Source organism: Filicampus tigris, chromosome 10, assembly GCF_054856515.1.
Source record: "Filicampus tigris isolate MCC_2025a chromosome 10, RoL_Ftig_1.0, whole genome shotgun sequence".
In the NCBI taxonomy this organism is placed as follows: domain Eukaryota; kingdom Metazoa; phylum Chordata; class Actinopteri; order Syngnathiformes; family Syngnathidae; genus Filicampus; species Filicampus tigris.
In genome coordinates this window covers 8,257,347-8,274,238 of record NC_141226.1, presented here as the reverse complement: position 1 = coordinate 8,274,238, position 16,892 = coordinate 8,257,347, and the positions used below count along the sequence as shown (strand labels likewise).

The following is a 16,892-nucleotide window of genomic DNA, read 5'->3' as shown; positions in this document are numbered from 1 at the left end:
AAACTGTTGAACAAACTATTTATTGCCTTCTGATTTCAAAACAAGTTGTCCATCAATTTGTTGTGTACAGTATATATATGATAATATAAGGCGATCATACATTTATATGGGCTCACAGTCGTAACGGCTCTCCGAGGGACTCCATAACTATGATGTGGCCCGTGACAAAAATGAGTTTGACACCCCTGGTTTAGGCCATCACGATGTTAAAACTTGAAATTGCTTAGCTTTCGCATAATGCTGCATGGCAACGCATTGTTCGCCAAGAAAACGACACAGATTTTGCAACCCTAAACATGCGTGAAAAACTTTTTAAACTTTGCACACACATCAAGCCTGGCAAAATAGTATTTTTTTCTGTTAATTGTTAACACACACATTACTTGCACATTAATTAAATAATGGCTCGGTAAACATTTTTAATAAAGCAGCCCTGTTTATACATTTCACCAAGATCTAGCAAAAGATGGCGGAATATGCTAAACATAACAGGCAGTCCGCCATTTTAAATTTACTTTCAAATTTAACCTTATTTTTGGTCTTTTATTGAGGTCACATTTAAATGAGCTCCTCCTTAGAGCAGGGGTCTTGCCCCCAACCGGACAAGGAAAAACTCAAAATCAAATTTTGGGGGAAAAGTCGACACTAGGCGAAGGGACCATATATTGGTCTAAATATTCATGAAAAAATAATCAATTAGAGACACATCAGGCCTGGCAAAAAAAAAAAGAAAAGAAAAAAAACATGTTGTGCTTTACTGTGGCATCAAAAACACACACAAACAAAAAACAACAATGTGCCGTAACCCAACGTGGGCACGGCTGCATGTCCTTTTCCAGTTGCTTGCAGCTCTTGTTTCAAATGTTAGTTCCACATATTTCAATATGGGTTTGATGAAAAGCTATCAATATTAAAACTAAGCTCATGGTCTTTGGCGATAAACGGATGAAGCCTGATTATGGAGCCAACATTGAGAAAGTACTCATCTTCCAAACCGCTTACCCTATACAGGGAGGTGCTGGAGCCTATCCCAGCCATCAACGGGTGAAGGCAGACTACACCCCGAACCAGCCAGTCGCAGGGTACACACAGACACTGTTACTGAGCGGGAATCGATCCCACGCTGCCCGCACACAACTCAGGCGTGTGTACCACTACACTAGAAAGTACTCTATACAGAATATTGGTTAGGCCTTGAGGAATTATAATGGATGAAAACATTTTCAGTTCTGGCATAACTACAAATGACAGACCACCACGAAGATTGTGTTCAAGAGACAGACAAGAAATATATTCTATTAATTACTTTCTAGCCATAAGTGTCGATTGGAAATTAAGAATGTCATATCGTGGCACTTTCATAAAAGGTATACGGCAATGCATTTCAACCAAGGTTGACATACTGCCATCTAGAGGGTGCAAAGAAAACAACTTGAAATATGTAGTTACGTTTTTATTTGTATTTCTGTATAACACTTTCCGTGTCAATAGAATACACCAACACACTTCGTCTAGTGAGTTAATTTAGTATTGGACAGTCTATTACAGTAGCCACTATCTTTTAAACAACATACACTTGCATACATAGAAGTGAGAACATTCAAGTCTTATTCAGTGTTATCTGCTATGTCAAACCACCCTAAAAGCGCAAATTCTCCACTGTTGTTAGTGCAATAAATTAGAAAGTTGCTATGGAAATTGTAATTGTCTACTATAGTGAAATCAAGTCAGAGGATTGCAATTTGTCAACTATGATTAAGAGGGCTTTAAGAAATATCCCACAGTGAATGAAGGCGTCTTAACACACGATGCACCTAAACAGTTTAAGTGAAGGTACTGTTGATTGCCCATTTATTGGCACTTGTGTGTCGCGGTAGAAATTCATTTGCATACCTATGAAAGACACCTTTGAGGCAAATTGCACTATATTTGTAACGCAGAAAAAATAAAGTAGCTTTTACACAGATAGTGAGACAGTGTAATGTGTTTAAAATGCAGACCTCAAATGAAATATACGGAATGACAGACAGTAATCACCGTACTTATTTGAAGTACTTACTAATACGTGTATGGTATGCATGGTTTATGTGAATATATTAAAGTTCCTATGTCCCTCAAAATTGCCAAAAGCCAGTTGATGCACGTACACAGAAGCATATAGAATTTTGGCAGTTTGAAACTTTCCACTCGATATAATTATAATGGCAGTTAACATGTGGCAACATCTTGCTTGTTGGTCCATGCTGCAAAGACACATGAGAGTATGTCAAAAGACAGCCAGCTAATAAGGAGTACATAATGTGAAATACAAGAGGATAGTGATGATTACACACAGTGTACGAGTGAAACAGAGGATGTAGAGAGGAAGATACACGACTGTTAAATAAGGCCATTAAAGAGGAAGAAAAGTGTTTCAGTGCAAGATCTCCAGGAGGAGACGTTTGAAGTCTCCGCCGCACTCGCCATCCAGGGCATCTTTTAAGGTGACATCATACTTCTCCAGGTACATGTCCTTCACAGTCTCCAGGTCAATCTGGTGGAGAAATGTGCCATCAACATATAGAAGTCAAGCAACAAGTGGTACTACTACGCTATGTCTCCTAATGTCACTACTATTAAACACGGGCACTACTGTACTTGCGTTAAAGCGGAAGTCAACCCAAACATATATTTTTTAAGTATATGTTCTATTCAGGCCCACTAGTTGAAACACGGCATTCTGGTTAATATTGTGTCTCAGGAATATGAGTTAAGACAGTGACTTTTTTGAGTCAAGGCACATTTATTTCATTGAAAAAAATCCCACACCACCAGCTGAAATTGTGAAAAAAATCTTATTTTAACACTGTAAGTGTTATATCGTTTATATAAGCATTTTTAACATTAAAGTGGCGTTATATTATAACGTCTTCAATAGGAATTAAATAGTATCATATTGATACTCAGTGTCAAACATGGGCCTGTTTGGATAAAAATGCGTCACTAATTCGCTTGTCTCTAAACAGAGACAATTAGCTACCTGATGGTATGGAAGAGCACCACAATGTATTAAAGACATGATTACGCTGCCATGCGCTACACCGCACAGGCGGACAAATGAGATAATTTCCCATGGCACACCTGACAACGTCTCGCGGCACAGGCACAGAGTTTGAAAAACACTGAGTTAAGCAACAAAATGCACCCGTTTTTAGACATCTGTGGGGGCAGCCATTTTGCCACTTCTGTCAACTGAAAATGACATCACAGTGTCTCAGGGCTGAGGTAACGACCGATCGCAGCTCACCTGTTTTCTGAAGCTGGGCCATGATTGGTCGTTATATGAGCCCTGAGAAACTGTGATGTCATTTTCAGTTGACATAAGTGACAAAATGGCCAGCCCTTGAGATTGCTAAAAGCGGGTGGATTTTGCTGCTCAACTCATATTCCACAAACGAAATATTAAACAAAATGCAGTGTTTGAACTAGTGGGCCTGTCGGGAACATATTCTTGAAAAAAAAAAAACGTTTGGATTGATTTACCCTTTAAAAAGATGCCGCAAACCTGCATAATAAACACGCAACATTGTACATGTTTACATGAGACAACTGGTTGACCAATATGTTCACACTCATACACACACCTCTGAGCGACCCACAATCATGCGGATGAGTGTACCCTCATCGGTGCCGAGTCCCTTCATAGCAGCGTTAAGGCGTCGTGCAAAGTACAGCTGAGGGTTCTTGGCACACCGCACTGTACAACAAACAATATATATCTTGGATAAGAAGACATCAGTATCACCATTGTCATATACTAAACAGATAAAATACGATTGTGTTCGCAGTTGCATGTCTGGTCTTTAAAATGACTCATGAAATTGCATCTTTATTACTTGCATACCTAGAGTGGTGTAACAGTCCTTTAGAGTGCCTGTGGCCTCTGAGTCAATCGTGTCCAAAATATCTGTCCCTGATAGCTTGAATGGAAGGACAAAAAAAGTGAGACTTTACTGGCTCAGTACTGACAAAGTCAGACGCTGCTCCAGAGTGAGTGTGTGCACTACTTACTGCCTCGTAGGCTTTAAAAGTGGCCTGAAGCTGCATGTAGTTCCTGTGTGTGAGGATGTAGCTGAAGGTGGACTCATCAGTGCCAAACATGCCTTCTCCTGCCTGGTGGTTACAAGCAAATGAGAGCAGGAAATCATTCATTTCAATCTGGAGCTCATTAAGCAAATTTGGCCTAAAGTGGTTGTAGTTAAAAGCATTTTGGGGGATCATCAGGGGGCAGTGGGAGTGAGATCAGGCCCTAAGATCCCAAATAGTGCATGACATTGGTGGGCATGTTGTCCATGATCTGCTACGATTAAGCTCTTTTAGCCATATGCCAAACAGTGGACGCTAACTTGCATGTTCACTCATTCTAACTAAGTGGGTATCCAAATTTTACCACCAAAAAAAAAAATCATAATAAAACTTCAAGTACCACTATAAATAATTGTTTGGAAAAAAATACAGTTCTTAAAGGTTACATTAAAATGAATTGTGCGTAAAAGTTGAATATTACTCCATTGTCCTTAACTGAACTGTATTAAAAAAAAGATTAAGCTAACATTTAATTCGGTGATCCTTTCTTGTACCACTAGAATCTAGTGGTACAAGAACACATGCCCTCCTGCATATCTTGGAGGTTACCTCCTGCAACACACCTGATTCAAACAATTGGGACCCATGCAGAACTTGCTGATGAGCTGATCATTTGAAACAGGTGTGTTGCAGCAGGGAGAGATGGAAAACAGGCAGGACAGCAGCCCTCGAGGACTGGAATTCGACACCTGTGCACTAGATTGAGCCGGTGCACTACTAGGGCAGGCCACATGCACCCACGCTCGGTTTGACCCTCTATTAATTTTGAAAATAAAAATATGTACTGGAGCTGAGCAGTTGAAAGTTGACGGTGTAATAACAGTGCTCACCACTAGTTTATCGTGCCCAACCCTATGAATCTCGTTACATTATGTGCTCATAATGTCAGAACTCTTTCAAGATATAGGGGGGAAAAAAATGGACACTGTAGACATGTTTTCTTGTAAACGATAAAGTAGTGAATTAATGTTGATATTTTTACATGTCATTTTAATGTGCCCAATTAAAAAATTTTTCCCCATTCAGTTTTATTTACATTTTTATTTGCTAATCACCAAAACAGTAGCAGCTTACTAAAACAAGACAATTTACTCCTTTATAAAGACAATTTCATATTCAACACAATTGAGTTTGCATGTTAGTGTGGCCCTCGACCTCGACAACAGTTTCAGTTATTCAAAAGGCCCCTTTGAAAAACTTTGTGCCCACCTTTGACTTACAGGACGGGACTGTATGATCAGCTACTTGATTGAGCGAAGTTATCTAGGGCGATGGTCCGGTCCCCAATCTTTTTTGCACCAGTGATTGCTTTCAAGCAATTTATTTATTTTGACGAACTGTCAAAGCTGTGGTGCAGCAAGACAGATGACACTTGTCGGTATTTGTCTAGAACCTGGTGACAGAATGCATAGCACTACAAAGATTGTTATAGTATTATTATGGTACAGGATTGATGGGTTTTTCTAAAGTTTTTTTTTTTTTACACTTCTATCATAGAGACTGCTTTAACTCAATATTGTGGGTGTGAAAGCTTGTTATTCTTATGTGCCCTGTGACTGGCTTGCATGTGTGCGTACCCGTGAAGCTACACAGGATAAACTCAACTAAACGGATAGCTAGATTTAACTAAATGAGAAAAACTAAACATTAGAAAGACATTCTGATGAATCTGTACACCACTTCAAACTATGACCACGATTATAATCATCAAGATAAAATACCTTGGACAGTTTCATCCAAAATTGAGCATACTGGCGCTTGATTGCTCACTGTGAATGTGAAATTATCACACAGTTCTCCTCTGCAAAAGCAGCAAGACTTAATCTATATTGGAAGGTCTTAACCATCCTGAGCTCAGGTGCACCAACACTTCAATATAATATAACAGCTTATGAATAAGCTGTGTATTCTTAACATTTCAAAATGTACCTCGAACAAAGACGCGGCGTCCTGTTCGGCTAAGCCCTCATCCACCTCGAAGCCCTCGTCTCTGCCCGCCTGTAGACAGTTTTCAAGATGAAGATAAAGAGATTTAGTGAAAAGGGCAAAAGCAATGCATTAAACAAATATCCACACACATTTGGTGGGATCATAATCATATGCAACACATTACTAAAGGACATATTTGGAAGCTGCGGGTCTGTGGTAAGGCTTTGAACATGAGCCATGCTGTGTTTGTCATTTTTCACAAGGGGAAGGAAACGGGTGGGAGCGTGAGAGGGATGGAGATGGTATGCAGGCATCACAATGATGTGCTGTGTCGCCAAATATCTCAGTAGGCGAATAAAAGCATGCAAAGCCATTATCTGAAAGTTATCTCAATGGGAGACGCAATTCGAATTCTACCTTCTCATCCTTTTTGACGACTCATTTTGAATACGACCTAAAGTACTATTCCATGATTAGGTGAAGAATAAAATGCGCTTACCTGCAGGAGTGAGATAAGGAGATTCCTCACGTCTCCACTGGTGTCATCTTCGATGTCAGCCTCCAGGTCATGTTCGTGCACTACAAAGTTACAATTACTCCTACACTTCAGTGCATATTATTCATGTCGAATTTATTTTTCCTTGTGAAAAATTAAAAAGAACAGCAACATCAAATGTACTGTATACTTGATGCCAGTGAACATTTGTCAACATGGGTTGACAAGTTTTAGAAAGACATGAGTCAAAACAATATTACTCCCAAAACATTTAAGAGTTATGATAAACGCATAACCATGATGGTGTAAATATTTTTTTCCCGCTCACAGACATCTGCTAATTGTGATCTGTACACTTTTGTCACTAGTGGCAAGTTGGGATAGACATGTTCAACATTTGGGAAACAAAACGTGTCTATAGGCTACATGCCTTGACATAAACTGTCTATATTTGAATGAATGAATAAATATTTTTACAATCAATCCAACGAGAAGAACTTACCCTGGACATAGGCCTCTTTGTAACTGATTATGTCCTGTTAGGATGTGAAAAGGTGACGATTTAATCAGAAACACGAACCCTGCCAAGACTTTGGCGATTTTAGCATTTTGACAGACCTCATTCGTAGCCGTGCACAGGATCTCCGCCAGCACGGCTTCATCCGTGCCTGCTCCTTTCATGGCTTTCTTCAGCTCCTTGGCGAAGTAGACATTTGGAGGGTCCAACATGGCCATAATGGCGTTCTCAAAGCTGCCAGTCAACTCATTTTTCAGGACCTCCTCTAACTCCTAAATGAAGACATACTGTAGGCACTGATGTGGCACAGAGGGCAAGATGAGAAGGCCAGGGACTCACATCATCATACTTTTCAAAGTAAGCCTGCTTGATTTCCAGACGTTGGACTGCTGAGCGATTGGCCAGGATTTGAATAATGGGTTCTTCATCCGTGCCTGGAAGGAGCACATTTTCATTTGAGAACACGCCAACTTGACACAGGAGGGCCTGGCCGAGGATTTGAATCCTCTGAATTGAGATTTTTTTTTTGTCCTTGAAAATGTACCTAAATGTTTTGTTTGAAATGTATTTTTACATTCTTATATACAACAATGCTCAATATAAGCGGGTTTGCATCTCATTTTGCACCTGATATAAACACATCACAGAGTACCTGTTAATCGTGACTGAGGCTTGTTTATTACCATGGTGACAAGTACTGTATACACTATCTCATTATGTCCGTATTGTTATAATAAGAAATAATAACAAATAATAATGGCCAGATTGCTCGAACAGGTTTGAAAATGATCAATACATCTGGAAAATAATTGCGATGAATTTCAAAACATTTCCACCCCACACCTCGCCATTCCCCTCATTAACGGATCAGGGAAAAGTGCCCCATTTCTTCGTGACAATGTCGCCGCGCAAAAGAAACATATTACGCTGATGTACGATGATCAATGTGTGGTACAATTCACATAAATTCTGATAGCTCCAAGCTGCTTTCGTCATCAATGCACAAGTCACGAATGAGCACACTTTGGTGGGCTCAGTCCAGGGCCGTAGCTAGTTAGTAGGAGGCCAAATCCAAACAGATACCATATACTTTACCCAAACACTCAACTATTCAATACAGCTTATATTAGGATACTTGAATACTAAAATATTTATTAACTGCAGTCCAATATTCATTTCCTCCGTTATCTTGTCATATTTGTGTTGTTAGTAAAATCCTTGCTTCAGGTCCCTGGGACTAACTGAAAAAAAACCCCCTCAAAATTCAAGTTGCTTCTCAAATGAAGTCATTGTCTAGTAGAACGGTATTTTGAGCCTTGTACAATATCTTGACAAGAAAACATGCTTTAAAAACATTGGTAAAAACTGCTTGGAAAATGCCAGCCATTTGAAAAAAAAAAAAGCTCAGATAATGTGAGTACTCTTTCAGTCATGAGCTGCACTCAGGCGTGGTGTCTCCCCTAACCAAACCAGAATTTCCAGTTGCTGACAGTTGCTGTGAGGGTGAACAACAGGTGCAACAGGGCCAAACAACTACTGAGCTAGACTTGAAATTAATTATGCTAGTTCTGAACTCAGTGCTCAAGAAGAAATCTGACATGCTTTAAAAATAAATGAAAAGAAATAAATTAAAGAAATACTCACCTAAACCTTTACATGCTTGTCGGATGGCCTTTATGTCAGCTGTAACATCAAAATCCTCAAATGGGACAATTGTGGGCTAGAAATGACAAATGTAGACCAGTGAAAATGTTTCACTTGCACTCTACTGGAAACAGCAAAAAGACCTACTTATTGGAAGCTGTAAAAAAAAAAAAAACAACATACTTTTCGTCGGGATTTAGTTTTTATAACATCCAATTTACACATGTATACAAATTATGGATTTACAAAGACAATGCTCACTGAGTCATGTCACGATAGAGAGAGAGTCCGCCTGTTTCTCTCTCAGGCTAACGCGGAGGTGCTGATGCATGCTTTTATATCATATCATTTAGATTATTGTAACGCCCTGCTCTCTGGTCTCCCCAAAAAGAGTATTTCTTATCCTACAACTACTGCAGAACTCAGCCGCTCGGGTGCTGACGAGAACCAGAGGGCGGGAGCACATTACACCAGTTTTAAAATCGCTGCAATGGCTGCCCGTGTGTTTCAGGATCTATCTTAAGGTTATAAACTTATTTATAAATGTCTTAATGGTCTTGGCCCATCTTACCTATCTGACTTGCTTTTGTCATATCAACCCTCGCGGATCCTGAAGTCCTCTGGCACCGGCCTATTAATTATTCCTAGGGTGAGGACCAAAACCCATGGCGAGGCTGCATTCAGCCATTTTGGTTCTCAACTTTGAAATAGCCTGCCAGAGGACCGCAGAGACTGTTGATATTTTTAAGGGGAAGCTCAAGACATACCTTTTTAGTTTGGCCTTTAAATAATTGTTCTTAGCCTCTTACTCTTTTTATCCAATCTTATTGTTTTAAAGTTCTTAGCTTTTTTTATTGCTTTGTCTTTTTAGCTTCGGTGTCATTTTCTTTTAGCTTCATCTAGGTTTTACCTCCAGTGTTTCCTCAAGGGGGGCCTCCACACTGGGAGGTGTGGCTGCCCTCCCTGCGCTATGCTGAGCGGCTGCCCCGGTTTACGTGGCCCGGAAGTCTCTGAGGTGGTGGTGCTACCCGTGGCCATGGGCTGTCATTGCTCTCAGAGTGGACGAGCTCCCCTTGGGTACTCTTTCCTCATATGGTTTCTCTGTGCCTTGCCATGTCTCTTTTTAAGGTTATATGTGTGTGTGTTTGTGTATGGGTGTGTGAGTGAGTGCAAGTGTGCTTGTGGATGTCTGTCTTTGTGTATACTGCGAGGGAGGGAGGGAGGGACGGCGAGAGCGGGTTCTCTTTTTATACTGTATTTTGACGTTTTTAATGTACAGCACCTTGAGTTGCATCCTATGTGTGAAAAGTGCTATATAAATAAAAATTGATTTGATATTTCTAATACAGTATTGTTGTAATGCACAGTGGTCTAGAATTGCACCACATCATTACTGACCATAATTCACTTTTAGCTATGACGCGAGTTAAAAAAAATGGAGAAAACATATCTCAGTTTGACACTGTAAAATAAAGCTGATCATTATTATCTTTGTAAAGGCTGAATTTTTAAAAAGCCATTTTTTGTTGTTGTTGCTTCAATCTTAAGCAAGTTTAGTGTTGTGACTGGTGTCGATAGAATGTTCAAGTATACATACAACTGAACTATAAAAGTGAGTGAAATTATATGAACTCATAATGATGAGTTTTATAGATAACACTGCCTTCCAAACATTGCTGCCTTGCGTCTGAGAAATTTAAATCCATCTGAAACCGGAGGAGGTCTGGTCGCTGGGCGTGACATCCAGGCCCCTTGCAGACTGGTGCAGCCTGTAAGTTGCTGAGTCATTGCCAGGAACATCCACCCAACTCCTCTCCCCTCCACTCATACAATGCAGCATTATTGATCAGTCCTCCTCACAAATTCTAAATTACTTCTGCTTGCATCCTTATGGTGGGCAACTCCGTGCACGTTGTCTTTGCAAGAAATGGGCACCTTTTGCAAACAAGTCATCTTAAAAAATTATCTTGCAATTACTACAACCATATTTTGTGACAGCCAGCTTTGACACTGATACAGTATAGTAGAATCCTGACTTAAGACAAAAAGGCTTTTAAAGAAAATGTTTGAAATGTAGATCAAACCGTGGATCACATATGGTCTCATATAAAATAAATAGTTTCAATTAAATACGCACCAAGTTTACAATTCGGATGGTAGAAAGGTGCGATATCGTTTGAAGGGAAATGACGTGCAACTTCCTCAATGGCGCACTCTTGAAAAGCCGACAATGTTTCGCCCCACGTACAGTACATTTGAAATTTTACAAATGACATTCATCTTCAAAAGACGCGTGTAAAAGTGCCAGATATATACCTGAAAAGCATGACGTCATCACTCTACTAGAATTTATCGAGTACCCCTCGCCCAAGTTGATTAGTAAGTTTTCCTACCTGCACGTTGCCCATGATGGTCCGGAACAGTGTGTTGTTACACAAACACAACAACAAAGGTTATGAGTGCGTTTGTTGGGTGTTCGGATGGAGTGGGCTGCGGTGTGTGAAGGATGTGATGAAGATGATGATGAGGATTCTGAGAAGGAGTGCCAGGTCCTGCAGCGAGGATCAGCCCTGACCGGTACTGCGGGACGTGACGTCACGACTGGGGAGGAAAAACATACAAAACAAAACAAAAACAGCGCACTTTGTGTAGTTTTCGCCGAATTATGGCCTAAAAGTGCAACGCAACAGTATCACGGATGGATTAGACTACTTGGGCTCGTTTTGTCATCGTTGTATTTATTGTACAAGCTATGCCGTCGTTCCTGAATTGTTCCACAAGATGACAGTGTTGTACGGCACCTAAAAAAAAAAATCCTACTGGAGCGTTAGTTTGTGGGGAATTTGGGTTCATCTTGAAATGTTATCCTAATATACTTTTGTGAGTACGCTGTCACGGCACACAGCCAATTGTCTCAAAAACTTTATATGATCACGACACAGTTAACTCACATTTTTATAGGCTTATAGGCATGACATCTGGGCCAGCTGTACTGAACACGAGGCTATAATTGTACCTTTTGAGAGTGGATGCTCATTGTTCCGCACGTCACTGATAGGTATGAATGGAAAATTGATGACCAAAGATTTGTAGCAAAAACTATTTTGACCAATTAGTAAATTGTTTAATTTCCTAAAACAGACCAGATCGCTCACTGCACACTAATGTGCCACGCATTGTGTGAGAATCACTGAATTGTTTGCACATGACCTAAATGGTCACAACGCGCAATTAACGCGGTACATAACGACCTCAATTTAATTTTTTGATGTGTCTGATCTACAAGTGCTTTCTATACAAATATTTTACAGTACATGTCACTGACGACTACATGACTCCGTATATGTGGGAACGGAACTCCACCGTAAACCTTGGACCACCTGTATACTGCAAGCTACAAACGTAATGTGCATTTTCCAAGCCCACTTGAACACGTTACAGGCCTAATCACAATACAAACGAATAACTAAGCATTAACAACATCTATACACAAACTTACTCAACTGGAACAACGAAAACTTCCTATATGGTGAGCAGCACGTGAAGTAGAGTAGCCGATTGCTTGAGAACCATATGGCACACGCCAGGTGGAAAGGACACCAGGTGCAACTAATGAGCGAAACATTAATTAGGTTCATATGAAAGTGACGGCATGCATATAAGCACACTCCTAGGCCATAAATAAAACAATTAGAGGTGGCAAATGCCCTCACGATATACAGTACATAGAAGTACAGATACAGGTCTTGTGTTTTTTTGTGTTTTGTATTACTGTTGAGTTGTTTATCACTAAGGCATTAAAATATCAATAAATAATGGTGTGATTTAGTTTGATTGATGGCCAGACGGCAATCCTATCTACAACACCACGTCTCTTTGTTTTCGTAAGGTTAAACCTGCCTCATCCACAAATGTCATCTAATGACCCATGCCATCTGCCTCTAGCTCCATGACAGAACACATTCAGCACAGCAGGCTCATGCACAGCACTGGTCCTGCAACATCCAGTACCAATGATACTATAGCTTCCCTGCATATATGGTATCAAAGTTGTTTCACACGTTCACTTGTTCTTTCAAAAAGGACTCTGTAGATCTGCTTCATTCTGATTCTGTTGTGGGCAAGTACATGAGACAGTGCAGAAATGTTTACATTGTTTATTTCTTGGAAGGTGGTGTCATCCTCAATTGTGCGCCGCCATATTTCTTGTCATCCTATGGAATTATTTGCCATCACCATATTGACCAATATGAGTCTCTTGTTCTGCTGTGAACATTCTTTATCATTAATTCATCCCCCAAATCCTGGATGTCTAGCAATTCTCTAAAATAACAATTTAAGTATCTTTACATGCATGGTATTGTGTGTTTCTGTTTAGAGTATGGCAGTGTTACTAAACAGTGCAAAGTGATTGTCCTGACCAAATTCTCATTTCGAAATGTTCTTGTGATGCTTGCTACAGCAGTGTATTGGCTCAAATTATCTACAAATTATCACTGTTAGAGTTTAAGCAAAAATTGTAATTAACAAGTGAGACAGACCGGTGACCAGTGAGTTTTAATATAAATATTTAATTCTGAACTGACAACAGTGAATTCATTGGATAAACATGCAACACAATATAAATAGTTACATAGAAATACTCCCCCATGGGTGGTTAAAGAGTCTGTGGCAATTTGGGAGTGAAACCAGATAAGCATAAAATACTGGACGAAACATGTACAAAGTATTTACGGGCTGATAGAAAAACATTAGTGAGGATTGAATGTTTAATTGATTGCAAATCAAGTAAAAAAAAAAAAAAAGTGGGGATGCATGTTCATGAAAATAAATACTTGTATCTGTCCTGTTTTCTGAAAACTCGGTGAGCAGAACAGATTAGTAATGAAATAAAAGATCAGTATCTTTGAAATCGAACTCTTCTTGCACAGTACGTGTATTCTTTTGATGGATTTACATGATAGCACTCTTGCAGGCTTACTATCATACACACGCAAATCATTTAGTATGACCACAGGTTAGTAAGGTTGATAACTGTTCATCACAAACAATATTAGAGAAAATAAAAACCTATGCTTTGTACAGAATTTAAATACATGAAAACATTTCAGGAAAGTGCATTCAAAATGGGGTTGTGGGGGGCGGGGGGATTGACAGAAGTAATCATAAGAATATAACTAATTTTGTTTTAAAGCCATTAGGAAAAGCCAATGGCAAGCATAGAGGCTTAGCCATTAGTATGCCACCATTCTACCTCACCATTTTGTGGTTAAAACAAAACAAGCATGCGTGCAAGGTTCAATCAAGTCTCTAAATTGCCTATGGGTGTGAATTGTTGTTTTTCTATACAGCCTGTGCCAAGCGATTGGCTGGTGACAAGTCCATCTTGTATACATACTCTCGATCTCATTTCTTCAGCCTACCACAACCCTAATAATCATGGTAGAAAATGGGGAAGTCATTTTGTCAAAATGTAACATAAACCCTTTTAACAGATGCAGAGGGTAGAAAAAAATGGTAATATTTAATAAACAAGAGGGCACGGTTAATACACAAAACAGAACATATGGGCCTGAACACTTACTGTCTATAACTGCGAGTTGACTGATTTACAGTATTTGTGTATGTATATGATAAATGCACAAATGATGTGCATTTCCTGTGGTGCAGTAGAAGACAGACAACAGAACAACATTAACAATTCCACTGTTGCAACAAGTAAACCAAGATACACTCAGATACTCAATAGTTACCACATGCGATGGCTTTCCAAGGTGCCGGCGGACTGCAGGTATAAGAAGACCGAACAACAATATTCTGTTACTCCCATGTTCTTCTAAACACACACGCCATTATCATCGTCATCATGCTGTGAATAAAGTAATTGGTCTGGATGCACAGCTTCTATTTGATATTTTTTTTGTTCACTGGTAGTATCTGATGTACTGTAACAAGCTCCCACTTGGGCTAAAGCGTCATCAGCTCTTCAGGGAACACATCCATCAATATGCAACAAAATGATTGGGTGAAGCATTCATTTTGTCTGTCAAAAATATGAAAAAAATACAAGTGAGATTCAAGTTCTCTTGAGTGGAAGAAGTGTAGGCATATAATGATGAAAATGCAGTGTGCAAGCAAAATTATTAGCAGACCAGCAAGTCATTCGTAGTGACTTCGAGTTTGCATTGAAGGCAACGGAACAGCAACTCGTAAATGTTTGAAAAATGGGCATCAGGGTCATTCACCAACGAAAGCAACTGCCAGTTGATTTGAATTGGAAAAGGGAACGCTTAAGAACAATAAAATAAAAACAATAAGAACAAATCACACTCAAGACCATACTTACATAACCGTGTAGTTTACACTAAGTGCTGAAAAAAATATTTGTCAAACAATTGCTTAGTAGCCTTCCATTAAACCTTCACTTACCTGATTGGATTCAATTACAATATTATCTTTAAAATGACTTTTTAATCAAACTTTGTTTGAGTTTGTATGTAGTCTAGAAATCCAATATTTTTTCATTTATGTGGTAATTGCATGTGGAGGAAAGCAAGTGCACTACTGATGCAAATAAATAAAAAAGCCATGACTCTTCTACTAAATTCTCCCATCCCTCAGAATGTTCTTGAATCTCATGCCGTTTTGCAGAATGCGAGACTTGTAATAACTAAAATAACCATTACACATAGATGCACGGTCATAAGATTCAATGGTCCAATGGTGAAAAAACAAAAACAAATTATGTCACTGATATACTTTGCAGTGGAATTACGTTGTATTGCTTCAAATGTCATTACAATTGGTACAATTACTTTTCTTGTACGTGTAGTTGATAAGATCCAGACCAAGTTGTCTTGATATTCATTTGGATCTGGCTCCAGCAGCGCTCGTTGCATTAAAATCAGTGATATAAGTATTACAACTTTTTTCCCAATCCATTAGCAACCACATTGTGTAGAAAATAATTTTGGTTAAACGCATCTTGGTCATATCATATGTGCTGAAGAATGTAGTTTTGGGAAATGCCACATTCTCAATGAAAAGTGCGTAAGCAGGACTTAAAAATGACTGCGGGTCAAAGTTAACCTCTTTTGGTTCATCTCAATCAAACATTTGAAACTTTGCTTGGTGGTGCTGTAAGTCTGTGACTCCAAATGGAAAATGACAGCAGTCATCAGGCTCTCTTTCCAGGGTCTTGGTGCTCAAAGTCCCAAGGACAAACGTCAGCCATTTTTGGACCGCTACTGACTGCAGGTTTGTGATACCGCTCTTTCTTCCTGTCAGTGGAAGTTTTAGTCTGATCAAAACTGCTCTTTGAGGCTTCGGTCTCACGTGAGAGGACCTCTGCCCTCCTCACCTCCGCCCCCTCTGGGTCTTTGCTGGAGCTCCTCCGTCGCTCAGAGACCAACCCGCCGCACTCGGACGACTGGCTAACACGCCGTCTCTCCGACGGAGGCTTGCTGGAGGAGCTACGTCTTTCCCGGTTTTTCTCCCTCCCTTTCTCCTTCTCCGCTTTGTGGTTGGAAGAGCAGGAGCCTTTCCGTTTCTTCTTGTGGGTGGAAGGGCTGCTGCAGATCTTCTCCTGATTGGGTGAGGGTGGACTGTTGTAATCCCACGGGCAGATCTCTACCATCAAGGAGGGAGGCTGCAATAGGCTTCCTGTGGACTTGGAGTGGTCCGAGTGGAGTGCCTTGGGCTTCCCGTCTGTAGGTGTGACGCTCTTTTTGCGCCGGATTCTTTCTGGGGAAATGGAATCTGAAACCCCACCAAGCATGGGCTGCTCATCAAAATCCCAGGGGCTCACATCTGGCTTGATTGGCAGAGGTGACCTTGGTCCACGAGATTTCCGTGTTTCCCTGCTCTCCTCCCTCCCGCCCCCTCTATCCTTAGAGCGTCGTCTGTTTGAAGGAGATTGTCCCGCTTTCACTCTCTGCTGAGACCGACTGCATTTGCTGATGCCAGAGCTGCTACTTCCTCTTCGGCCTGGATTAGTTTCGTCCGGGGCGATGGACACATGCTTCTGTGTCTTGGCTTCAGATGGTGTTTGAGGCTCCTCCATCTCCCAGGGACAAACTTCGGACACATCATACAAATTCCTGCCAGTTTCAGAGCAAATGGATGGCTGGCTACCGCTTACCTAGCATCAAGCAAAAAATTGAATGAACATGAAATGCCCCA

General features: G+C 40.2%; 2 protein-coding genes across 5 annotated transcripts in view; both read right to left on the bottom strand.

Annotated features, from left to right (window-relative positions):
* Positions 1–1,438: 1,438 nt before the first annotated feature.
* Positions 1,439–12,361, bottom strand: LOC147140640 (annexin A13-like). Of its 4 annotated transcripts, none has more exons than XM_086043556.1 (12): positions 12,211–12,361; positions 11,105–11,312; positions 8,712–8,787; positions 7,407–7,501; positions 7,169–7,339; positions 7,053–7,086; positions 6,554–6,633; positions 6,055–6,123; positions 4,051–4,152; positions 3,884–3,959; positions 3,624–3,736; positions 1,439–2,533 (listed from the first exon to the last, which is right to left on the bottom strand). In XM_086043556.1, the coding sequence occupies exons 2-12, from the start codon at positions 11,117–11,119 to the stop codon at positions 2,414–2,416; spliced, it is 951 nt and encodes a 316-aa protein (XP_085899682.1). In that variant the 5' UTR covers positions 11,120–11,312; positions 12,211–12,361; the 3' UTR covers positions 1,439–2,413. The 4 variants fall into 4 exon arrangements, with proteins under 4 accessions (XP_085899682.1, XP_085899685.1, XP_085899683.1 ...); XM_086043559.1 differs by having other exon boundaries at positions 7,169–7,336; XM_086043557.1 differs by having other exon boundaries at positions 12,216–12,350.
* An 890-nt stretch (positions 12,362–13,251) lies between these two features.
* The window catches only part of gpr158b (G protein-coupled receptor 158b), a 56,397-nt gene continuing 52,756 nt past the window's right edge, over positions 13,252–16,892 (bottom strand). Inside the window, exon 13 of the mRNA XM_086043757.1 lies at positions 13,252–16,851. Within this exon, the coding sequence (XP_085899883.1) occupies positions 15,889–16,851 (963 nt within the window). The 3' untranslated portion in view covers positions 13,252–15,888. The remainder of the gene's footprint in view (positions 16,852–16,892) is intronic.

What these genes read in the sequence shown, in the direction of transcription:
- LOC147140640 (XM_086043556.1), bottom strand. An exon ending in CTTTTAAAGCCTACGAGGCA is followed by an intron (nt 3,960 to 4,050) that starts GTAAGTAGTGCA and finishes CTTCCATTCAAG; the next exon opens with CTATCAGGGACAGATATTTT. An exon ending in GGACTGTTACACCACTCTAG is followed by an intron (nt 3,737 to 3,883) that starts GTATGCAAGTAA and finishes TTTGTTGTACAG; the next exon opens with TGCGGTGTGCCAAGAACCCT.